This window comes from Haemaphysalis longicornis, unplaced genomic scaffold (assembly GCF_048455015.1).
Source record: "Haemaphysalis longicornis isolate Haplotype H1 unplaced genomic scaffold, Haemaphysalis longicornis Haplotype H1 scaffold_6, whole genome shotgun sequence".
Classification (NCBI taxonomy): domain Eukaryota; kingdom Metazoa; phylum Arthropoda; class Arachnida; order Ixodida; family Ixodidae; genus Haemaphysalis; species Haemaphysalis longicornis.
Genome location: NW_027526407.1, coordinates 151,049,448 through 151,076,131, shown reverse-complemented (window position 1 = coordinate 151,076,131; position 26,684 = coordinate 151,049,448). Strand labels below are relative to the sequence as shown.

The 26,684-nt window shown below is 47.2% G+C and overlaps 1 protein-coding gene across 1 annotated transcript in view; it reads right to left on the bottom strand.

The window, feature by feature from the left end:
* The window catches only part of LOC144141988 (sodium-coupled monocarboxylate transporter 1-like), a 211,098-nt gene that overhangs the window by 117,815 nt on the left and 66,599 nt on the right, over positions 1-26,684 (bottom strand). The window contains exons 3-6 of the mRNA XM_077673418.1: positions 23,251-23,302; positions 16,818-16,885; positions 6,403-6,560; positions 5,512-5,652 (exon numbers count right to left, since the gene is read on the bottom strand). Coding sequence (XP_077529544.1) covers positions 5,512-5,652; positions 6,403-6,560; positions 16,818-16,885; positions 23,251-23,302 — 419 coding nt within the window. The remainder of the gene's footprint in view (positions 1-5,511; positions 5,653-6,402; positions 6,561-16,817; positions 16,886-23,250; positions 23,303-26,684) is intronic.

Genomic DNA, 26,684 nt, shown 5'->3' with positions numbered 1-26,684 from the left:
CTTCTTGACGTAGTTTGAATGAGTCAAAGACATAAGCTGCATTCGTAGTACTTGCTCCTGTCTCGGTTTGGTAGCGCAGTGGGAAGAGCGCCGCGTACCTCCCGTTTCGGCCAGAGAGTCGTGGGGTCGAAACCGGGCGCCGCTAACTAATGTTAAGTGCGAATGCACTTCTTAAGCGAGCCTGAATCGTCCGCCGCCGTTGTCCGCATAGCAACAGCTGCGGGTGCGCGCGCTCCTCGTCTTCCCTAGCAACGGGGGGAGATGGGCGCGCGCTACTCTCCTCCTCCTCTCTCCGCTCAGTGACTGCGGGTGTTGGGCGCCTCCTCTCCACTTCGGGCGGGAGAGCTCTCGCTCGCGTAGCGGGCGCTCCGCATTCCGACGCGTGAGGGCGCTCGTGTAGCCCTCGCCGTAACGGCAGGAGCTACTCTCCTCCTCCTCTCTCCGCTCAGTGACTGCGGGTGTTGGGCGCCTCCTCTCCACTCCAAGATCACGATATCCACCGTAATCGCGCAATCAACAACCGCATCCCGACCTCCCACTCCCTGCTGGCCTCAAATAAAGTCTTTCTCTCTCTCTCTCTCAACAACCGTGCATTCGCACTTACACACTCTCTCCCTCGGGGAAGTGCGAGGGAATTTTTTTTATAGTGTAGGGGGAAAGGTGCCGACGCCGGACTACGGAGGGTCGACTAAGAGGTGCTGTGTATCTTAAACAATCAAGGTCTGTAGTGTACACTACATCTTTCCAGGAAAGCAAGCTACTCCACTGATTGTGATGGCATCAGTGCATTGATGTCGCTCCCGACAGTAATACAGCTGACGTCAGTTCAGTGCCGTGCAGTCAAGTGTCAAGTTTGACTTACGGCTCTTGTGGCAAACACAATAGAAGAGAGTTTCCTTTATTTTCCTTGGGTGGTGCACTTGTAGCCGGACTCATACTTGAACTCTCCCTATTTTTATATAGGAAAAAATGCATGCCCATCAGCTTCTGCAAACGCAAACACTAACGACGCACCACTGTGAGGTATGAAGAGCATTAGGAGATGGAATCAACGTCTTTTTGCACAGCCAGCTATAGGGGAGATCTTCCCTTATTAGTCCCTGCTTGAGAACGCCACGCTTCTTGGGCTGCCATCTGGAGCCAACGCTGGTTGTCAGGGTCCGAGCTGAACAGCCCTAGGAAAGCGGACGTGGAGCTGGGCGTTCCGATTACAATCCCACATGAGAGAGGGCGCCCGGAGCCTCGCAGACGCGGAAATCGCGTGAAGGTCAGTGTGTGCGCGTGCTCCAGTGTGGTTAAGAAAGGGGATCCCCTGGATGTTTAGAATGTGAAGTTCTTTTTCGCGTGTAAGGGGATATACCTGTTCGCTCGAGACGCTAATGCTACAAACTTGCTGAAAAAACAACAGACATGCCACCGCTCAAATAGGTGGCTTGCCATGTGGGTAAGCTCACAGGCACGCTTGCTGCAAATGGCGGTGTGGACAGGAGCCGGACCAAATAATCCTTACGAGCTGTTCGGGCGCATGTCACACGGGGATTTGTCTGGTGGCTCCTGGGATGAAACCATTTGTTTTGAGCACGATGATTTCCGCAAAGTTATCTCAATGACTAGAGCCGTGGCCACGTTTTTAATGTGGGGGGATGTTTGTAGGAAATGAGGAGGAGTTCAGTAGTGCGCGCAACAGCGGTCATTACTATTCGTCGGGAGGTTGCGTGTTTGCCTGGCGACTATTGCAGAGTTTCGGCCGTGGCTGAATTTGAGGACCTCTTTCGCTATGGTTGCTCTGCGAGCCCGGTGGTGCGTCGGATGGATGTTGAAGAGGAGTGGGGCCATATCAATGAACCAGCGAGTGTCGTGCGGAAGCTAAGTCAAATCGGCCAGCTGGTGGTGTTTGAATCAGCGAAAAGCCCACGACAGTTAGAGGTGGAGCCTACACGTACAAGTTTATTCATAGGATGAACTTCGAGGAAGGTTCATCTAAAGAAATGTGAACAGCCAAATGTGGGTATCAGCATCGAGATGGGTACTTGCGTCTAGGGCCTCAGCAAGAATATTTTAAGAGGTGGATGCGCGTCATCGGAAATATTTGGTGTCTAGTCACATTGGCTGGCATGTTCTCTGTCATCTTACGCACGGCAGAGACTCGCGTGTTTGTCTGTTAATGCTGAAACTGCACAGGAATAAAGTAAAATTCCGGGCAAACCGAAAAAATGTTTTTGCAATGGCACTGGTTTTTAATGAGTGCCAACACTACTGAACGATGTAGACACAACACAGATTGTGTGCACGTATTTTCTCTTGCATTCAATAAAACACCACCGTTCGTATTCATTTCACGGCGCATAAGACTTGATTGCACTTTGTGTAGTTACGCAGTGACACTGATAGTTACGTTGGCCTTTCTTTATTATTTTGGCACCACAGTAAATGAAAAGCAATTCCACGTGCACAAGGCCTCAACGTCTTTTTGTGATTGGTTTTCGCGCCGTAGTTTGAAGCCGATCCCCGGTCGGATCGACATCCCCGGCCCAGCTGCCCAGCAAAGGTCGTATTTCTTAAAAAAATCCGAAAGTTCCATGGCGTGGTCGGCGTAGTGGGTGAAGCGCGACATTAGATAAAGTGCGGCAGAAGTGTCCAGAGAAGATTCCACACTCTTCCGCGATCTGTCTAACCTCTGGTGACTCCGTCACTTTCCTAACGGCTGTGTACGCCAGCTTGCAGAGGCCGATAAGTTAGACTAAAGGCGTCAACTGCATTGGTGAAGCGGGGTGCGCGCCCTACACGACGCTTCAGCTTGGAAAGTACTCCGACTGCCTAGAGAAAGTTCCTTTTCTGCACCCTTGGCATTCTACAAAATGACAAAAAGCGTTTCGCCACACGAAAAAAATTGCATTCCCCCTATCAAATCTTTCTCTATCGGGCCCCGCTATGGAACAAAAATGTGGATCGACACTGGTGGAAACGCGCCTTCGTGAAACTGCTTTCCATGCTTATGTAGAATGGCGAAATCAAGTAGGTTTCGGGTTAGCATAGGTTGCAAAATTAGCAAAAAGAAGAGAGTACATTTCTAATAGCAAGAGAATAGGGATGGTGCTCCTGCGGATTTTTTTATGGAATAGCAAAAGTTTTAAAGAATCTTCACGGGTAAGCATTGATTACTAATATACTAATATGACCTCCTTTTCCCAGATTACAAACACAAAAGTGGGTATTTAATGGCGTCACCAGGGGAATCAGACTCAATGCTACCCCTGCATTAAAACTGGGTGGTTTCGCCTAGCCCCCGGAGTCTCGTTGAGCAACGAGAAAAATATAATGCCATTCCACTGCGTGAACAAGGATGACCGGCGAAGGAGCACGTAATCCACGGAGTGCGCGAAACGAAAGATGTTTGATTGTAATTTGCGATTAAGCGTACTTCTTAGCCAATTATCTCAATGAAGCTTTGAAGGACGCGAGCTTTATTCTAGCGGACAAACATGCAGCTGTCTGGTTCCCTCCAGTGCGTTAGGTATCTTCCGGTTTTTATAACACTCCAACCCAATCCGCTCGACCGCACAGAGCATCCGGCAGGTGGCATTCAGGCGTTTGACGCCAATGACTAAACCTCCAGCCAGCACAATAGACCTGTCATCAGTGAGGGTGGGAAACCTATAGCTGCGTGTGCACGTACCCCTTACTCCACCCCCCCCCCCCGTCACGTGCACTCATAAACCAGCCACCTGTTATGTGCGCGCGCTTACAAGTGAAGTCGAAAATGTCGCCCTGGGAGCCCCATAAGCTGAGCGGATAGCATAGGCCCACGTCGACGTTCCATGCGGGCAGTTGCTGTTTTTCCGGGAGGGATTCGCAGCTACTCGGCGAGCTTGAAATACAGGTGCCAAAGATGGAGGCATCGGATTCCCGTTTTTCGCGCTCCCATTCGCTATTCGGTTAGGGCAGACGCTTCTTCAGTTCCTGCTCTTCGTTCTACAAGTAAATGCGTCCGTCCCATAGCGAGTTAAAACCATGAAGGCCTAGGGCTTTATTAAAGCGGTCAAGCATGGAGCTGTCCGTTTCCTTCACCCGTCATACACATCTTTCTGTCTGTGTGACATGTTGACTGAAACCCAAAACGCTCGATTATGGAGGACAGCTGGCAGGGAGAACTGAGCCATGAGACTTCCAGATATAAATATTCCATCAGCACTACGGTATGTCATCCACTGGAAATCAGCGCGTATGTCATCCGCTGCGGCTTGAAGCCCACCTGTGCGTGCACGCCCTCTCCTTTCAACCACAGCCCATGAGCGTAAAGTAGCAACAGTTGATAAGCGCATCATCGTCATCGTCATCATCATCATCATCACCGTCATCATCACCAGCCTATCTACGCCCACTGCAGGGCAAATGCCGGTCCCATTAATCTCCAATTATCCCGGTCCTGTGCTAACTACTGCCAATTCATCCCTGCAAACTTCTCGATCCCAGCTGCCCATCTGTTTGCCGCCCCCTGCCACGCCTGTCTTATCTGGGGATCCACCCTGTTAGCCTTAATGACCAACGGTTATCTTGCCTTCGCATTACACGCCATGTCCATGTCCATTTCATCTTCCTCATTTCTAGTAATATGTCCTTAACACGCGTTTGTTCCCTGACCCACTCAGCTCTCTTCTTGAGTTTCTTGAGTTACATTACTCGCTGAGTCGTCCTCAATACAAATTGAACCGTCATAGTGAGCCTCCAAGTTTCTGCCCCTAGGTGAGTACCGGTAAACGCATACTACCAGCCAATATGCCGTTCAGTAAGTATTTCAAGATGAAAAACAAATATGGGCCACGCCGCCGTTCCAGCCAAGCAAGTTGCCCTTTAACCAGGAGGGATCGCAGTAAATCCGCGAGGTGGAATCTGAGGCGACAGCGGCGGTGGCCTAATGTTCACCAGCGGTGGCGGTTTTTTAGCCTTTTTACGCCCTTTCACGGTTGTGTTGATTCGCCGTAATCATCTGATAACGGTGCTCCGCCGTTGTCAGCCGATTGTGCAACTTCCGAAGGAGGCATCGGTTGTGGCCATGTGTTGTGAACATGATTTCTCTGAACAATTTTACCACATCTGTGCTCTTTTCTCAACATCACCTTACAATTGCAGTATTTCTATACCTATACCTTTCCAATATCTAGTATTCAGCCCGCCTTTCGCACTATCTCGTTAATGAAAGAGCCTCATATGCTAGCCCTAATCACCTCCGCCCCTCTCCCCCCATTTTCAGCTACGTGCACATGAGGGAAACGCGTTCTTCGCTAACTCTGCTGTGTAGTAATCGAGTACGTAGACTATGAACATGCAGCACTGAGCATATCACCGGTTATTCGCTTTCCCCAATCGTTGCCTTTATTTTGAAACTTCACAGTGCTTGCGTAATTGCGCAGTAAGTACTTACCATTTCAAAATACAAAGAACACTTGCGCCTTTTTAATTATTCTCCGAAATAATTAGCACGCCAAAATTGGGGTAATTGCGCCTACACACCTCTGTGCACCGGAGAGAGTCCGGCAAGCCATGTACCTCTGAACGACCACCTGGTCCAGACCCCATCGGTAGAGACAAGTCGTCGATGAGGCCAGCATGGGTGCCCATACGTTTTCGTCGTGTGTCAGGTCGAAGGCGGTGCTACGAAAGAAAGAAGAATAAGAACTTTGCATTCCTGGAATGCAGGAAAACCTAACATTAAACCGTTACGGAGCTTGGAGAACATGCAAAATGGTAGGTTTCGTAAACAAAGTGTTAGGGTTATTTTTTTGCACGTTCCAGTTTCTGTTGGCTGTAGCAGTAAACGTTCGCGAAACCCCGACCTCGGCGTTGTCTGCGTGAAGGCCTGAGGAAGGAGGGCCGAACAATGGGGGCGTACGTGGCTGCGGGCACTTGTGTGCATGGGTGCATGTGTTTGCGTGCGCGAATTGTTTCGGTGTTTATGTGTTTCAGTCTGCCGAAATGTGCTTCTACGCCAGGTGGCTTGTACGCGTTAGCCCAAATTTAGGAAAGCTGCGTGGGCAGGTGAGTATCTCAACCGCTACGGGAATTGAACGCGACATCGCCACATTGTCAGATATTTTATATAAATAAATTTCCTTTTGTGCAATTTTTTAACAGGTCACGTGAGCCCTCCCCCACTGTGTACAAGCGCGGTGCCTTGGTGGGGTTATTCGTAAAGTGAATATTATCTCAACTCTGTAGCGGAAGGTTGTCCTCCCGTAAATTCCTGTTTCAGCCTCCTGGAATCTGGGGAGTTTCTTTTTACGATTCCTGGATAGTTATCTGCTTCGACTTTCCAGAGGTCATAACACCTTTTTGTCACGGTGATGTGCGTTGCAAAGTTTGAAACATTTCGAAAGTAGGAATGAGCCAAAGCTGCGAACATACTTGCCAATGTATTTCTGGGCTCCCAGGTCACGAAGATTTTGCATGGTCGTGTTCGAGCTCGTCAAATCAATGGCTATCTTTGTGATTACGGCACCGGGCCCGAGAAGAATCATGAGCAGCTGCAAACAGTCCATCCACACGATTCCCCGAAGTCCGCCCTGGTTAAAGTCAAAGCATAAAAAAACCAAGAACTGTGCATTGAACGACAGGTTAGAGGGAACAATTCTAAGCGTAGTCGCACAATGATGATGTCAGCCTCATCATGAAAGTTTTGCCGGTATAGTGGAAATCTACGAGTGCAGCGCCAATGGGCAACTGTGACATGGAGCAGAGTAAGGAACCATGACGTCAAAGGCCGAGCGAGGAAACACGAGCATCGCGTAATGAGCGCGCAGTAGGTACAAAGTTTACGTCGCCTGACGAGGCCAGCATTTCATTTCATTTCATTTCATTTTTCGCTTTATTTAGATTTCATACATGAAAGGCAAAAAACTGCTTGGATGCGTAGCCAGAGGCTAGTATAGGGTCCAATCTAGGAGTACAAGGAACTAAAACAAAATCAAAGCACAAAAGAAAAGTGGTAAACTAGGAGTACAGGGCATTCAAGCAAAATCTAAGCACAAAATAATAAATGTGGTAAAGAAAGTCGTTGTCTAGGCGGCTTGGGGGAAGGTGCGCAAAACGGAAACCATGGTGTCTCAAACAATGCTCTAAACCAAACGCAGTTTGTTAAGAAGAAGCCAGAAGAAGCGTCACAAAATGTGCAAGGCAAGGTGTCCAATGAAGACTCCCAAAAGGAATCTCTGCTTACAAAGCTCTAACGGATTTGTAATAGATGATTCCAAAATTTTATGAAATACTGCTAAGCATGCCATTATACAGATAGTGAAATATCTATGGCAATACCAGAATCAAAAATTATTTTAAAAAGGCGATAAAAAAACCAAACTTTTTTGCTTCGAAATAAGAAGCGGAGGAAGGGGTTTTTAGAAAGAACAACAGGAAGCGATAAAAAAAACTTTCAAATTTTGCGCCATACGTCATCAGTGGCTCAATAGAGGGGCACTGAACAAGCAGTTAGGGTTGCGTTAACTCCGTGTTCGCGTTCAAATCGTAGGGCTGTGCTAGAGGCATCGCCAAGTCATGTTTTAAAGGGTGGGTTTGCTCGGCGGCTACTAATATTCACAAACACGACGCTGTGATCATATTAACTAGGTGCTAAAGGGGCTGCCACGACACCACTGTTTCAAATGTTTTTTTCTAAACCAATAGGCACATAGCCGCTTTACTCAATGTTTTTACTAATGTCTGGTTTACGTTCATCGTAATTGGCTATATATCTGGTCTACTTTCTATTGTAATAACTCAGCCTTTTCAGAAAACTTGTACTTTGTCCTCCATAAGGCTTTTCTATGCTGAGAAGCGACCATGAAATTTAAATGTCATGGAAATATAACTAGCTACTCTGTAGGTTCTTGTTATAAGTGTGCTATTTGGAACACAAACCTAATTCCCTTAAGTTACGTACGATGAAATGGCGAGGAGTAGAGGCTTTCTACGCAATACGCCGTTAAAATGACCGCTTTGAGGGTTGATACCCAGGGTCGACGTCATTAGGGTCCTGGGCATGTTTGCCGATTTCAATGGCGGGAATAGAACGGCTCTCCGCAAAATCATCGCAGACGGAAAACACTTTCCACCTCGTTCGCAGAATTTCAAACAGACACCGCTGCCTAACGGACGACAAAGGCTGATCAATGCCTTCGTACTGTGGCACTTCACGTACACGATTTCTATGCACAACTGGCTCAGAGCGGAACGAGATAAGCTCGACGCTCTCATCCGTTAAGTAGTCAAAAGGGCTCTCCGATTACCCTTCACGACACATACGGAGGATCTTCTCAAGCTGGGGGTACACAACACCGCCGAGGAGATTGACGAAGCCCAAGAACGCGCGCAACTCGCTGGCCTGAACACCACAGAAGCAGGCAAACGCATCCTCGAAGAGCTAGATTACCCTTAGGCAGGATCTTTAAGGAGCGGTACCCCGATCCCAAGGTGCATTCTAGAAAAGTTCTTAGTGGCCCCCGTGCCCCGAAACGTACAGCCTGTCAACAACGAGGGCAGACGCAAGGCGAGGACAGTAGCGATCCTCAAACAGATCAACCAAAAAACATTACAGCCAGCTTCTTTGACGCCCGGGGTACAGCAATGGGAAGAACTTTGCCGTCTTTATCTTCTAGTCCAGCGGAGAGATTTCTAACAGCGCTTCCATTCGCCCTTCACACCCCAAAGTCGCCGAGCAAGTCACCATCGCCCTCGCCCTGCTGGGCGGTCGTGGGTCTGAGATCTACAGTGATTCCAAAACGGCAGTCACGGCTTTTCAGAATGGTCGCATAGCTGAGCAAGCTGCTCGCCTTCCTAGCGTTTGGAATCCAGATGTTCTGACGAATCATTATATTCACTGGTTTCCCGCTCATGCAGGATCTGTCGCGAGTGCTCCCCCGAACCTCAATGGGTCTGCTCAGGAGGCTGCGCGCGATCTCACTGCCCGCGCTTCCTCTGTAAGGAGAGCTGACTCCCCGCCCCCTTACGGCCACAACGCTCCTGCTACCTTTAACGAGGTGACAAAATTATTCTACATGTCTAGAAGCGTCTTTCCACCCCCTCAGAACAATTTGAATAGGGCTCAAGCCGTTTCCCTCAGACTATTACAGACTGGCACATATCCTTGTCCGGCAGTTCTATACGAAGTTTACCCCGACCTATATCGCGACGACGCCTGACCGTCCTGCGCACAGACCTCTACTCTAGCTAAGATGCTCTGGGAGTGCGGGTCGGAATACCCCAAGTTCAGAAAGGAGGAGTGGGACTCTCTTCTACGTAGCCCTGCTCTAGACAAGCAAATCCTGGCAGCCTGGCGTGCCCGCGACCGGACCGGTGGGCTAGACCTGCCGGTGCCGACGTGGGACCAGCCGGGTGCGCGTTGAGATCGCGTCATCGCCAGACCCCTAATAAAGTTCTTTCACTCGCTTACTCACTAATCACGTGTGTACCGGTGGTTCCAAAATCCCGCATAACAAATTTCTGATAATTAAACTGAAAGTTGCGCCACCTGGCAGCCCATCTAACTTTGCATGTTTTCTAGCACGAAAACAAAACGCGACAACACGAGAAAAGACCCCGGACGCCACTGGCACTATATTCGAGACGGCAGCAAAGATTTGCAGAAAGCGCCTTTCATGCTTTTATTGAAAGACCGTCGCCATTTCTGAACTTAACTCAACACTGAAATAAATTCATATAGCATGGCAGATCAACTGTGCAAATTTCGCGCTATTGCCTTCTTATTAGCAATGATGGCACATGTGCAAAGTGTACATTATGTTAGAAAATTTTGTACCGTAACGAGATAACAGGAAGCCGTGAAAAGTACAGTTCGAAAAATCTTACGTCTCAATTACTATTTTTAATTTCTTTTTCCTACTCCGCACCGTGCGGGGAAAGAATCAACACACAGAAAAGGGATACCGCGTTCAATTCGACACTCACAAAATGCGTTTAAGAGTAACTGGAGGCCACTCCTAAAGTTATCCTTTAATGTGTAAAGGCTTCAAAGGTTTCCCAAAGGTTAATGTACAATATATTTTTGCACATGTTTATCTAGAAAGCAATATTAGCTTGGTCACGCAGATTGGAAACTGTCTCCTTAGTCACATTGGATGCGATTGCTTCAAAGGAATCCTAATGAAAGTTAACATAAAAAAATGTAAACTGATAGGTTTTCGAAACCCGCGTAAGATAATACAAAATAATTATTGTGATTATCCGCACACGTCCAAATGACAACTTTGTTTTGCCGCCTTGTAACACGGGAACCTCGGTAAAATATCTCTGTGTGTTAATTGAAGAAATAACAAAACATCGCGTGTTTACGGTACAATGCGAAGGTATTTCTGCCCGTCTCAATTAGCAGGTCATTGGCCTCTGCTCTAGCTTACAGAATTCTCCGCTATTGCATACGCTTTCTTTTAATGTTCTCTAACATGAAAACACAAGAATAATAGAACCGTGAAAAACATTTCAAAAAGTGCTTTTTATATTCTTACTCGAGATATATCGATCACTGTCAATACATTAACAGGACTGCTTAGGTTTGACAACCTATTTAAATATTGTGTTATTTTAAAATATTTAAAAAAATAACTGAATTTACTAATTTAAATAAACAATAGCGGAGGCGATATTGTTACGGCAACCTCTCGCTTTCTAGTTACGTGTGTGGTCTTGGGTTCGAAGCCCTGAACTTTTCTTTGTAAATTAGATGCTTTGCCGAGTCGGCGGTGCCCTTTTCTCTACAAAAACGCTACAAGCAGGGCGTAATCAAGTGTTTTTCAGGTGGATAGCTTATTTCCGAACAATGCCAAACTGCTGCCTGGATGCATAATAAAGAATCGCCTGGACGCATATTAAAGTGATCACGTTGGCGAGCTTCCTCGCTACGTTCTATTTCCACCGACGGTTCTCAACTTAGATCTGAAGCTGCTGTAGGAAATATGCTTTGGCTACCTGGATTAGAGTTTCTCCTTTAGATTGCGATATTACACACTCATTACCGACGCAGAACTTCTGGCCATGGCTTTGGAAATGGGAACAATTATCAGTTCTCCTGCACATGTAGTTTTAATAACGGACTGTCTGTATGTTTGTACTTTCACTGAAGAAAATGAGAAATCTAATAATGTCAAGATCTCCTGGGACTTTTTTCCGCAAACACAATCTCTGCGCGACTTGAATAAGTTACTTAACAAGCGGTTAATGGGCTAAATCAGCTTTAGATGCTTCACCTGTTCTAATTTTACTTTGCCAGATGTTGCATGTCTGCCACAATCTCACATACATAACCGCAGCCTGCTTACAACGCGATTTCCGGAACAGCGGTCGATCGCACGCTATCCTGGATATACCGGAGTATGAGCACCTAAAATTTACGGAGAATGTATTTCTCTGCTCTTCCCGCCAGTGTGAAGTGCCCTTCAGAGCCCCGAGATGCCGACTTCTTAAATCAAACTCGTATTTAAGCAGGTCTTGATTGGTAACGACATACGCTAGCGTGACTTGTAATAAACGAGACTTCCCAGAACCTTACTTATTTGAATGCCGCCGCTTCTCTATGCCAAGAAATAAATATCTCAGTGACCGATTTAAACGCCTTGACCTTGAACTAAAATCTATATTGCTACTTTGGGTCAGCGCTAGCTGCCTCGGAAACACAAGACAAAAAATTACGTTTTTCTTCACTTTATACCACCCCCCCCCCCCCCGGGCTCCTTTGTTGAAAGGAGGTTATTTTTACTTTTGATACATTTACTACCTAATTAGCTAAGTATATAATAACTCCGGGATAAATGCAGATAAAAGCATCGCACCGGGATGCGTATAGGCGTTTCCTAGTCAGCACAGCCAAGCGACGCATGGCGCCATCTAGGGGCATGTTTGAAACTATGTCCACGTGCATATGGCCTTGACTTTAATCGTTCAGAACCGCTTGGTCTCGTAGTGTAGTGGTTCTGCTTCTGCGAAGCGAACATCCTAACCCGGTTCAAATCCCGTTACCGCGTTTTTGATTTTCAAGGCTTGTCATATTTCAATATTGACGTTTGTTATCACGCATGTAGTGTATTTATGATATCTTTATGCATTTTAAATGAGATTTCGGGTATTTGCGTTGCCTTTTGGTCAGTTTCAGCTATTGCTTCTTGAACGTTCTTGCGGGTTTTCCCCTTTTAGGGCGATTTCGGCTATTTGTGTCGAATATTTTTCTATATCGTGGTTTTCAATCATTGCAGGCACGTTGTGGCTGTTATGTATTTCAGTTCGGGTAGTTCTCTACGATTTAGGTACGCTTATGCCGTGATCCCATAAGGTACGCTTATCCCATAAGCACGCTCAGGTGACGGCTGGCTGTACTGACTAGGAAACGCATATACGCGCCGGGCGTTGGTGTGGGCTGTCGCAAATTTTCGCCCGTATCGGTATGGATGCACCTTTTCGGCGATAAAGCGGGATTCACACGACGGTGGAGGAGGCCCGAGAAGGCGGGCGGATATGTGACGTCAATAGCACGTGACAGGATTGTATGGATTGGCGGCGTATCCACACGTGCGGAGCTACGCGGAGTGACTAGCAGATGACACCGCTGAGGAAGCGAGGCGATTCTGTGGTAGGCCCCCTGCGGGACGGTTTTTTTTACGTGACGCTGACAGCATCTCTTGTCGGCGGCCCTGTCCTTCCTGCGTGCGTCCGTCGTTGTTGTCCGCACCGCTGCGCCCCTCCTCCTCTCGCCGTGATAGCGCGCCCTCTCCCCCAACATCTGTGGCGCGCGCAATGCGGCGCGCAATCTCACTCCGCCGGTGGGCGGTGCTGCGCTCGGCGCAAGCGCGCTGTGCTCATGTGCAGCGCCCTCTCTCTCCGCGGTCTCCTTTCCTTAGGGCGCGCTGCGCATATAAGCGGAGTGCCACGCTCCGGCCGGTCTCTCAGTCAACGAACGTACGCGCTACGCTTTCTCGCTCTCACACTCTCTCTCTTTCGCATTACCCGACGATTGCTAACGCGATTCGAGTAGTCGACCCAACGGAAACGCACAATGGAACCCCATTCAGCGTCGCATCACACCAGGGTTCCCGCGAGGGGAGGTGGGCGTAATTTTTTGCCTTGCTCTCGTTCGCCATAGCGCCCCCAAACGCCAAAGCGCTGTTCTCCCTGTTTTGCCGATAACAGTACCTGCAGTAATAACGATATCCCAAGCGGGGCACCTGTCGACCAGACCACGTCGAAAAAGCCGCCCTTCAACATAAAACACGTTACCGCAGTGACCACGCGCTGCCAGACTCAGTGCCACCCTATGTGCGAAACTCACGTTCCATTCCCTGCGGAGGGCCGCCGCCGCCAAGCGAAAACATGCGGAGCCATTTCCTTTCCCGGAGCCTCCGCGGGCGATCTCCACCGAGGAGCGGTGCCTAAAACCGGTCACGTGAGCGGGTCCCGCGGGCCAGAAAGAGAGGGTTTCTCCGTAGTGTGAATCCCGCTTAACCGACCCCCACGCGCTCTGTTGGCTTTCCTCTCTAACAGATCCAACGGGACGCCTAGGTCGCTGGGCTCTGCGTGTGCAGGAGTATTCATACACCATAGTTTATAAGACCGGCCGCTTTCATCAAGACGCCTATTGCCTGTCTCGTTATCCGGTTGACAACGCCGACCCTGCTGTTTCGAGAAACTCACGTAGTGTACTTGCAATACCGGATTGGTTGCGCCTTGGGGCGAGCAGCGCCGAGATCCATCTCTGGGCGCAATTATCAACCGTCTGAACTCTGCCTCCCATGACCCTTCAGTGCGCCTCTTCAAGTTACGCAATGGGGTCCTCTATCGCTACAACATCCGCCCCGAGGGTCCAGAGCTGCTTCGCGTCCTCCCTGAACATCTGCACTTGGGCGTTCTCCAGCAACTCCATGAATTATCCACGGCACGCCACCTCCGAGTTTCCCGCACCTAAGACCATGTGCGTCGTCGCTACTTCTGGCCAGGCCTTTATCAGTCTGTACGGCGTGTTGGGGCCTCTTGCGAGTTGCGACTTCTGCCAACGCCGTAAAACGCCTACAACATCCCCAGCAGGCTTGCTCCAACCATCGGACATACCCCTTCGAACCATTTTTTTCGTGTATGCGTCGATCTCCTTGGTCCTTTCCCGGTGTGCGCTTCGGGCAACGCGTGGATCGCGGTCGCCACTCATTACGACACACGTTCCGCCATCACACGCGCTTTCCCCATCAGCTGTGCCTCTGACGCTGCCGATTTTTTTTCCATGTCGTCATCCTTCATCATGGCGCTCCTCACCAGCTCCTTAGTGATCGGGGCTGCTATTTCTTTTCTTGCGTTGTCGCCGATATTCTTTCTGCTTCCTCAACGCAACACAAGATCGCGACTTCTTACACCCTCATACAAAATGGTCTCACTGAGACACTCAACAGAACACCTACAGACATCATATCAATGTATGTCTCCGACGACCATCGTGACTGGGACGTGGCTTTACCGTACGTCCCATTTGCGTACAATTCGTCCCGTCAAGACAACCCTGGATATTCGCCTTTTTTACCTCCTCTACGGTCGCGCCCCCGCTTTGCCACTGGACACTATTTTGCCTCCTTCAGTTCCAACTTCCGAATATGCCCGAGCCGCAGTGGACCTTGCCTACCATGCTCGACAATTTCCCCGCTCTCGCCTCTGCTCATCGCAGTTCTCCCAAAAGGCGCTTTATGATTCCCGGCGCGGAGACTTTCAGTTCTCGCGTGGGAATCGTGTCGTTTGTGGTCCCCGTCCCGCCACGTGGGGCTCTATGAAAAACTGGTGTTCCATTACTCGGGACACTACCGTGTGATCCGTCAATTGACCCCACTCACATACGAAATATCCCCGGCCGCCTCTTCGCCAACATACCATCCCGGTACCTGCAAACCAGGCATCTTCCACTTTTCGCGCCTCAAGCCGTACCATCGCCTTCACACAACATCGCCGTGGGAAGCACCGAGACGGTGCTTTTTGCAGCGGGGTTTATGTTAGTTTGTCAGCCGCCAAAGAACGGGAAGGTAGTACTTAGCCGCAAGCATTGCGGACACGTGCTAGGGCAATAATGCGGAGAGTTGGGCGAGTTGGTTACTGTTTACTAATGAACTCATACTTCTAGCGAACTGTAACACAAGACGAAGAAACAAAAGACAGAACACAAGCTAGACTTCAACTTTGTTTATGGAAAAGGGAACAGGAAAACATGCATATATGTACATGATTCGAAAAAAAAAACCACAAACATTGTGCCGTTTCATTTCATTTCCGCGGAATCATGTGCTTGTTTTTGTTTTTTTGAATCATCTACACATATGCGTGCTTTACTGTTGGCTTTTGCATACACCAAGTTGAAGTCTAGCGTGTGTTTCGTCTTTTCTTTCTTCGTCCTGTGTTAAAGTTCGCTAGAAGTATGAGTTCATTAGTAAACGTGGTAGGGCTCATATGAGTAGAAGAGGTTCCTCCTAGGTCCAACACGGTGCTCGCTTCCCTGACCATACGTCTGTGAAATACACCTTTATTTTCACACATTCCCCTCCGTAACAATACGAACCTATTTTTACTCCCGTTCGTCAGTGGGGAGGAACGCCTGGTAATACTTTTTTCATTCTTGACGGCTGTGATATGGCCTCTATCCCATTGGAAGCTTGAAGCACTGGGTACGGTAGTGAGGTGAATAAAAAAAAATTTGCCCCATATCTGCTCACTTCGTTGCAATGTCGACAAAAGACTATAGTCATCTGACGCCAAGTAAATGCCTCCCTTCTCCTTCCCTTCCACCTCTGACGCTGTTCCTGTCCCGTTTCTCTCCTCCCAACATAAACACGCTAGCGGGTTGCTCAAGACAATTTAAATTTACCGCGTTCCACTGCTTCACGTCGAATGCCTTGATGCGAGCGCTGCCGTATGGTGGAGACGCGCGTGAATCGATCACGCAGTCCAGGTGCTTTCCAACCGCCACATGAAAACTGACATCTACAATGTTTTATTACTGTTGTACAACTTGGAATGCCGCCACGAGCTATTGAGGCTTAAGTGATACCAAGCAGCCGTGTGATACAGCAGATGTAGTATTTCATTTGCTATCACAAAAATTGACCGTTTTTTTTATTTTTAATAAAGCAACATTGCAAATACTACTTATCTATCGATTCTATACCGCAGATATATGGAATATTTTGTTTTGGCTTAACAATGTCGACAAGTATGAACATTGCCAGCGGGCTTAGCCGTTTAGCTTTTGAAGTGAGTATATGTACCTATTGTGTTGCATCTGTGTCCCTTTGGACGGCCGACTGAATAGAGGGACATGCATGCACACATACAGACAAAAAGTCCAAAATGTTCGCCTTCAAGTAGCCAACGAAAGACTCTCGTCTTTAAAAATTTTTCATCGGGCGTATGATTTACTTCTACTTGTCAGCCATTCTCTCGCACGCTGCTCGTGACCAGCTGCCTGGTTTACTTAGTTTATGGAGCAACTACCCTAGATACGCTTTGATTCTCGGTTGTCACCCGGACCACCACGACATTTTTCTCAATTCAAAGAGTTCTGGAGAAGCGGTATAGGTTTTTCAGTCATTCTAAGTAGATGTCAAACGTTTCCTTGCAAAAACCTTTGGCTCCCACCTTCAACGGGCCAGCTAATACTGCTGTTCGGATTCTTCGTCCGTGCAGATACTGTTCGCGAAAAGACTCACGGTGGCGTTTGCAAAATCATTTCAGTTACTGTGTGCTGTTATTTTTCCGGTTCTATTTGCTGCTTATTTACATCTACAGGTACCTGGACTTACCAGAGCAGTGTAGAGGGTTCCACCGAAGCCAATTAGAATATTGCACCACAGAAGGGGAACTTCAAAGACTGAAAAATGAATCGTGATTAGTATGCCTTGTTTTTCGCGCACTTGCAAAAAAGGTCTTGTTTGTGAGAAACAATACGGGCTATGCATGAGTTCTGAAATAAAATTGGAAACAGTGAGAAACCACGAGAGTAACGAAGGAAAGTCTCGCGAAAACGGTGACCTAAGGAAATGACAATACAGGGTGATGAATATTGCCTTTATACGAGCATTTACGCCAACATACGCATAACAAAACATATAGAAATGACATGGAATAATTCATTAAAGTAAAGATAAAGACCGGAACTCACACGGACTGAGAAACAGCATACAAAATTACAATATTGAAATCAACAAAGAAACTGCATCCCCGATCTGTTTACCGGTCGACGTTACCGGACGGAAAGACTAAAATTTCACTGTTTGAATCACGTGACACATTTGTTCTGAACCGAGAAAAAATCTGTACACAGGAACCTAAAGAGACGGTACAAGCGCTTTCTATGAATAAAATGTTATGTTTAGTGCGTTACTTCAAAATATTGAAGAGCAAATACCTCAACAAAATGGACAACTACACAGTCAGATGAAGCAACGCCTGTCGCCTTGTCTCTCTTTATGTAACTGTTTTACAGCTTTCTAGCAAGAACGCGTTGTCATAAAAACTCGCGGATTGCGTATGGGGCACAGAAATATACACGCGACTGACACTATATGTACCGCTGAGGATCAGGAGCAAGGCGTGTCAGTTACAAAATATGGCAATTCAGTTTCTGAAATTGCATTCGAATGTTCGCTCACGCCCAAGGACTCCGCTTTAACAAGGACATTCAACAAGTTCACCTATGGTATGCTGTCGACTGCTAAAAGAGACCCTTGACATCACTGTTCAGCTCCAATCGCGTACGTTTTCGGCGAAGTGCGTGAGACGCGCACTGTATAATTTTGACACATGCTCCCTAAGGGGCGTGCTCGTGCGAATTCTGAACTAGCCTGTGCAAGCGTGGCTTCACAACATGTTATGTCGCCTGCCTTTGAAGCGTGAAATTATCCTCCAGGCTCCATCACGCATTCAGTGCGAAAGGAAACGTACCCCCATAGCATTGCATCGTGAAGAAACGTAGCATTGCATCGTTTTCTTGCACGAACGGCTAGAAACAGTCTGGTGTGTTCTTTATTAGCAGCGAAGCATCTACACCGTAAATACAATAAATGGCTATACTTAACTAGAATAAAAAAACCTAACACAACATGCGGCCTACCTATTGCAAAAATCTGTGACTTTTATTTAAGGTGCATAGAATTTTCATACGCCCGTAAAAATTTGTACAGGGATCCATATGGATTTTACGGGATCTTATAGTACGGGCCCATGAGAGCACCACCCACATGTTACCATACGGGTTCCAACGACCACATACACTGTACACCCTGTATAAATCTACCCGCCGCGGTGGCTGAGTGGCTAAGGCGTTGCGCTGCTGAGCACGAGGTCGCGGGCTCGATTCCTGGCCGCGGCGGCCGCTTTTATGATGGAGGCGAAAAGCAAAAACGCCCGTGTGTACGAGATTTCGGCGCACGATAAAGATCCCCAGGTGGTCAAAATTAATCCGGAGCCCTCCACTACGGCGCGCCTCATCGCCTGCGTTGCGTCGACGCGTTAAACCCCACAATCAATCAAATCAATCTTTATAAATCTTATCCTATATAAATTATTATATTATGAAGTTATAGGTCGGCCCATATGGTAGAATATGCAACTCTTTGCAGCTTTAGAAGGGGCAATCCGCGGGTGATACAAAGCCGTACACCGAGCTAAAGCCGATGAGGCCCGTATGGCTGAGAATCTTCTAAAAGGAATTAAAATTCAATGGTTACAAGATTTTGAAATCCTATATTTATATTTACGTGCGTAGGAAAATCTGAAACTGTGCCCTAAATATGTGCATGCATGCACAACTTATTACTTTGAACCACTTCCTCGAGCCTTTGTCCGCATAAGACATTGTCTATATCAATGGTATTGAAATGGGGGTCCGCGGACCCCTTGGGTTTGAGGGCATTTCGGTGGTCCGCTAAGCCCTTCCTGAAACTATTGCCCCCATTCTTTTCTCCTCATTGCGAAGCCCTGCTCGCTGTGCAAAAAGGGGACTTTGCAGCATCACTAGCCACGTAGCTTGTTGCACAGCACGCCAGATATGCGAAAAATGCCACACACATAAAAAACTGGCGCCAATACACTTTGTGAATGTGGTTGGAAAGCAAAGCTGTAAACGGCACCCACAACATCACCTAAACGGCACCCATGCGACATCACCTAAATTTACTCACGTCGCTCTACAAATCGTGAAACCAGAGAGAAGTGAAATGCACTTAACCACACCCTCTATTACTTCAAAGAGACATTCTTGTTCAGGTTAAATTAATGCATGATGCATAAACGGCGGTTGGTTGAGTTGTATCGGTGTAGCACATGAGCGGAAACATTTTTGTAAAATTAAAGCTCAAAACACGGTGTCAGACGATCTCACTTCTCCGTCGCTGCCGTCGTGGACGGAGGCGACGAGATCGGCGGCAGAGACGGAGCAGGAGCAGGAGGAAGACGAAGAAATGCAGGAGGAGGAAATACTTCTATTGAGATTTATGAACGGCCCGGAGTGCGGTCCAGGGGAGTTGTTCCTTCCTCACTGTAGCCGATATGCAGTCCCCGCCGCCTGTGCTCTGTCCACCGGCTGAAGCTGGGTAGGCAGAGAGGGTCTGGACAGCAGCATCTTCCATTGCTTTTGTTCGGTAGTTGACGGAAAGAGAGGACGGTGCTCTGGGCTAAAGTCGCACACCCCGATTATCGGCACAGTGTTCCTACTTATGAGCAAAATTTACATTCAGCATCTTAGCGATTCGGGTGCATTAGGTGAAGACGCGTCCGGTGTGGGAACGAGCCGGATTGTATAAGCCGTTCGGTAGTTTGTCGTTCGATGGAGAGGTCAGGGTAAGGCGAAGGTAGGGTCTGCCTCAGAAGGAGATAATTCTGGGTTATGTCCCTGAACGAGACAGGCGGGTGATTCTCCTCGGGCGGAGTACAGGCTTGGTGGGCGTATTCGTTGCCCTCCATGGAAGCGTGAGCGGGTGTCCGGATGAGCTGAATGGAATCATTTGGGGAGTGGGTGAAGGTCGGGACACCAAACCCGAGTGAAGGTCGGGACACCAAACCCGACATTCCGGTAGGCTTGTTGGGAATTGGTGACTACCTTACGAACCTCTGGTTGAGAGCCAAGGCGATGGCTGCCTCTTTTGCTGCCATCATGGCTTCGGTCTCGACTGAGGCACAAGCAGGGAGGTTGGTTCTGGAGGTAGCCACAATGATGGCGTACTGCTGCCCTCGATGCTGGGAGGCGTCTGTGTAGATAACTGCATGATCCCCACTGAGGGTGGTGTTGAGCACTTGAGCCCGTGCTTGTCGGCGACCCTCGTCATCTGAGGGGTTCATACTTCTAAGCAAAGGGGGACTATTTATATCTTGTCGCCAAAATCCCAGGAGAACATCAAGCGGAGTGACTTTCTGGGCTACCCAGCCAATCTTGTGAAAGATGCGGTGCCCCACCGCTGTTCTGCTCATTCGGAGCTTCTGGATAAAAAGATGACCTTCTATCAGCTCTTCCACCTTGATGTAGAGCCCCGTGCTAAGCAGCCTCTCTGTGGACGCACTCATGGGAAGACCAATGGCTTGCTCAACCGCCTTTCTAATCATTATATAAAGCATCTTTATGTCCTCCTTGCCGAGAAGAAAACAGGGGGTTGGTGTAAGTGATTCTCGAGAGGACAAAAGCTTGAATTAATCGAAAGGTATCGGATTCCTTGAGGCCTCGTTCCTTGGTGGCAACTCGCCTTATAATGTGTATAATTTATTGATGCTGTGTTTGAGGCAATGCAAGGATACGTCACTCTTGTTGTTGGCCTGAAGATGTAGGCCCAGGATTCTGATGCTAGAGCTTGGAGTGATGGCCTGGCCATCAAGGAGTATTTGAATGTGGCCCTTGAGGTGTTGTATGGTGTGAGGGCGGACGAGAAGGAACTGATATTTTTGACATGAACACTAGAGGCCACAGGCCCATCGGCGTACTAGAAGTGGGACCCCATGCGTTGGTGTGAGCTTCCTTTAATCACTATCGCGTGGCATTTAGCAAGACAGCAGGGGTAGAATCCTTAGATGTGCTTGGTCAGTGCACCACTTGTCTTCCCCGTTTCCGCGTGGGCTCATAGATAAATTGGTAAGACTACGGGCTCTTGCTTTGTTACTCTGTTAGTTCCTGGTTTGATTCCTGGCGGTGCAGTAAATTCTTTTATTAGTTCGCGGGAGTTTTCTGATGACACCAATGGCCGCGAAAGAACCCTTAGGGGTAAGGTAAAAAGCTTTGCTTTAAAAGGATGCATATAAGTTAGTTGAGTCTTAGCTGCAAGAGGGAAGTGCTTGGCAACACGACACGAATGAGCATAAATGTCAGACACAAAAGGACGCCATTGATTATGTATGTGATCAACTTTTGCTAAAGGTGCAATAGGGGACATTTTAACACGAATTCGCATCACTTATCACGGGTTTCCCCACCACTCTTGCCAGTCCAAAATGGGTTTCTGGAAGACTCGTGGAGAGAGAGAGAAGGCTATTTACTGAAAAAGAGCAGCGAGTTTGGCCGGCGTTTGCAATCGCCTACATGCTTCTCTGCTAGAGGTCGCGGATGTAGAGAAAGCAGGCCGTATAAAGGGATGGGCAGAAAAAAAACACTGGCGTGGCTTGACGGGCTTGACAGACGTTTTTGTAGATTTTGTCACAGATTTCATGATTTTAAAGTGTGACCAATGTCCTGCAAATAGCAAAACAAACTTTTTAAAGACTGACACTGCTTTGAGGGTAAAGCCCACGGTCCTATAATAGTTTTCACAGTTACCGGCCTTTGATCTAGTCGTTCAATATCTGCGAAAAACGGGATCTTGGTGCAAAGTAGGCCACACATTCTAATAAATTATCTGCCACGGTTTCTACCGAAGTACAGTTATCGCAGTACGGGTTGGTCGTCAGTCCGAGGCGAAAACGGTAACTGTTGGTGTAAGCCGTGTCCAGTCGTAGGGGATGATACTAATGTCTCTAGCCTACGAAGGAGCTTGGTTTTAATTCAGGGTCCATCGCGTGCAAAATACTTTGTTATTCGATTCGTTGCACCACATCCGGTTTCTTTCAGTTACTGCAAAGCAATGCCCCATGGTAGAAGCCTGTGGTTTTATAAAAAACCCTTTACGGTATTTCGTGTAGTTAAGGATGGAAACCGTGCACTGCTCTATTTAAACATGATTTTTTAATTTCACTTTTTAATATTATCATAGTTATGTCCAAAGTTAAGAGAGTTACTATTGCAAAGGTGGATAAAATTCCGGTGTAAGTATAAATTACACAAGTGTGCAGGTATGCAAGCCGTAAATATAACCCCAACGCTGTGAAATAGCTGTCATAGAAAATCTACTACGCAAGTTAACGCATAAAGTTGCCTTTCGAATCAAACTTAAGCTTCATACGCGAAACTTGGAGTTTAGTTTCTGTGGTGGCAGCAACATATTTTAACGCCTTGCTTCCGATTACGATCACGAAAAATAAGGCCTAAATATTTAGGCCTATTAACTACGCAAGTGTCGACGAGCCCGGGTAGTATGTATACTCAAGAACATGTTTTGCTTTTTGTGACATAAAATGCAAACATTTTATCTAATTTTATTTAATTTTTTTTGTATTTTGCACCCGTGCTCTACAATCATCAGAGCATCATTAAGGATTTTTGAAACCATGTGATTGTTAATTTTTTATGAAGCAGGCAATCGTCTGCAAAAAGTTAAAGTTGGTTGTCTGTGTTAATATGTTGTGCAATATTTATTATATCAACAAGAAATATCACTTGTCCCAGAACACTGCCCCGTAAAAAACCTGATGTGAATTCTAGTAATTCCTATTTCGAGCCATTTTTCTCCCAGTCCTCAGTTCTGCCTATTAGGTATGCGCTAAATCATTGTGTTATATTGTAGTTTACACAAAAATGTACCAACTTACTAATTAGCTATGTCTAAGGGACTCTATCGAAGGCTTTGCACATGCCAAGACAACTACAATAAATTTGCCTTTTGTCGTTCAAAGCATTCGCAAAGCCGTCAACCGCCTCTACCAGGACCGTCACTGTTGATAGATTTTGCCTGAATGCATTTTTGTTATAATATCATAACTTTTTTACATTACAAGTGGGGGTAGATTGCTTTCGATATCTTATCCTGAAGAAGTTTACAGCCTACGCTCGATAAGAAATTATTGTGACAAAACGAAGAGAACACAAAACATCAAACTTACCTGTCACAATAGCTAAGCTTGCGGCTAAAATGGAAAGGGCACCGACACTTTGCTGGAACAATAAAAGAGAAGCGTAGACCCCTGTTTAAAGGCTCTCCGCAAGAAAGCAATGGCAACTCGTATTTGTATGTAATGTTTGAAACATTCAGCCTTGAATCATTAGACGTAGCAATCATCTTGTGGACAAGGTATGCACCCGACAAGGGCTTATTAAAGCGCAAGGATCCAATTATTCTGTTCTAGACCTTTCGCAGCGCGTTAAAGTCCCCCAGGTGGTCAAAATAACCCCGAGCCCACAACTATGGCAGGCCTCATCGCCTGCTTCGAGTCGGCGCGTTAAATCCTACAATCCATCAATCTTTTCCAGACTGCCATCCTGCAGTGAAATGCACGAACTCTCCAACGTACTAAATTTTTTTTTGTGGATGGTGTGTGGTACAAAATTGCAAACTCCGCTCTACAATTCAATGGTGCATAAAAACTGCTTGAATATTTCAACGCCTGCCCTTGAAATTCTAGTTGGGTGCATCAACGAATCATAAGATGGCATATCTCGTCTTAGCATCACTCTACACGTCATCCTCATCAGTATCACCCTAAATGTCTCCCTCAAACGCCAATACCGCCACCATTAACCTTGTATTTCTATTGTCCTTCGTTCTCACATTTGGCTGCAAATTTTTCTGTCTAGCTGGCAAGCCACACGTTTTCGGGAACTTCTAGTCTCGTTTCACGTTTCGCGGGCCTTCTTTATTACAGGCCAAAGCCAATCCCACTCTTTTCATTTGAGTTAAGCTATAACGTAGCTGTGAAATAGTAGCTGTGTAGAACTTAGCCGCACTTCTGATGCTGATATATATTATGTATTTTCCTTTCAGTATAAATCCACGTATATATTACCCAGGAATGGGAGGTCATCCTGGCCTTTGCAAAGCATATGCGCGCTCGCCCTTATGTCATGAAGTCCAGCAAACACTTCTTTCTGATCGGTGTTCGATTCCTTCTGGCGTAGTGGCCCTCGGAACGAAGAGCACACTACATTATTGCTGAGTTGACGTGTAAGGAACTCACTTGTATACACCGCTCTGGCCAAAAATGTGTAATACTATTATTTATTTATTTATTTATTTATGTATTTATTTATTTGGGCCACGGAGTCGTCAGCAACGTCAGATGGACAAAACGGTCCCACCTGTGCCTTCACCTAAGCGAATCAGTGATGAACGCCGTGAGCTCGGTGCACACTTCTTAAATATTCAACTGATAGGAGCACACCGACGTAATGACATTACCCGTTCATCTCCTGCAACAGGCTATCTACCGTCTCCCTGGAGACCCGCAACTGACCAAGTATGTTATCATGAAAACTAATAAGAATTCCAATAGCATTACTGTGACCACATGCGACGGTGTATATGCGGAGCGTATTCTACGATTAAGCGTCATCCCTATTTCGTCTGACCTGCTTATATAAGTGCCACCCCGGCGTCTTATATAAGTGCCACCCCGGAGCAGATAACAATACTCTCATGCGCGCTGTTAAAGCTGATGGCGTCGCTATACTCGCTTCACGCCCCATGGGTCATAATGAAACTGTGCTTATCCACTTCGCTTCTGACATCGTTCCACGGTTTGTAACTTACCACTGTTTCTTACACCGTGTGCAAATTTACAAGGCAAAGTCACTAATTTGCACACGTTTTCACAAACCAGGGCATAAGGCGTGTAGCAGTCCTTCCCCAACTATTATCTGTAACGAATATGGTAGATACCACGAGTTGAAGGACTCTCCAGGTCTGTGTCTTTATAAGGAACAGGCGCAGCACTGTCTGCATTGTAAAAAAGACGGACACCTCGCCATTAGCCCATACTGTCCAGCTCGCACTCACTTCGTCGAAATGCCTAAAATACGCCAGAAACAAAACCGTTTTCAAAACCGTCACCAAAACGGCAACCGTCAACGGCGACTTACAGTCCCCAGCGACTCGCCCTTACCCGTTGCATCGAAAGCTTCAAAGATAAACTATCTCAGTCAAGACTCCACGCTGCTGGAATCTGCCGTCAGCTACGAGGATGATCCCATAACTGCTGAACTACAACAAGCACGGCAAAAAGCCGAGATACAATTCGCTGAGGAGATGACAGCTCTAAAGAAATAAGTTTGATTACGCAAACGCAAACATGCGCAACGAATGAATGACATAAAAAACACATTATCACACACAGATAGAATCTCTCCTTCAAGCAAGCATCAAGCAAGCCTCAAGCAAACAACATTCTCGAAAAGCAACAAACCACATCCTCTGCAATTTCTCGTCTCCAGCCCCCATTCATCACAAAATTCTCCCCATGTTAGAAAAACACAAAAAAGAGGAAGCAACATTCCCAGTCGAATGCCACCAGGATATGCTGCAACATAGCGCAACAGCTAACTGAGACTCAGAAGACTCTACAACGCATTGCCATTCAGTTAGACCTGACTACTGGTCACAACCCTGCAACCACTGCTCATGGCTTCGTTTAAGCCTTATTCCGCCCCTGACATTCTTCAATGGAACTGCCGTTCTCTCAAGTACAGTGCCGCAGAGCTTGGAGACCTTTTCCGAACAACAGGTCAGCCCCTCGAACTCCTGCTTCAGGAAACGAGAGATACGACCCCAAAAATAGCAGGTTATCAGGGCTACTTTGTGCCGTCCATACATCACAAACAACGCGGGGAAATATTCAAAACAGAAGCAAAAGCCGCCATATTAATCAGGAAGGACATACACCCAAGTGGATACCTCTTCTTATTGTACGGAAATGCAGGAAACAGTCGCTGTCCGCTGCACTATTAACAAGATGAGACATATCTTAGCATCTCATTACGCCTGCCCTACAACAAATTATCAAGCTACTCCTGGCATTCATTATTCTTGGCTACCTAATTTACGCCAGCAATAGCCGCATGACAAACTCCTCCTCGTTGTAGATTTCAACGCTAAACACCTAGCTTGTCTCCACAATACAACGGACCTTCGCGGTGAAGCACTTGTCGATAACGCTACCAGAGCAGGGCTGGAACGTCAGAAAGACCTCGACTACCCCACCCGTCACGGGCTTCACACAAATCAGACGGACACTACCCTCGACCTCACGTGGACCTCAAACAGTGTAGTTCGCCAATGGCGCTGTGGTACAGACCCCATGGGTTCCGATCCCTACCCCATATGGATAGCATTGGCAGACTCAACTTCTCGTTGCGAATTGCGTCGCACAGTAGTAGACTGGGAACGCTTTCGCTCCCTGATTGCGGAATACGAGCACACTTTACCGTTAGCCACAAAAATAGCTCGGTCGGTCAAGCATGCCACCAGAAATTTTCACGCCCGGGACGACACTCCGACACCTAACAAACACTTGATCAACCTTTGGTCGACCCGCGAGACACTCCA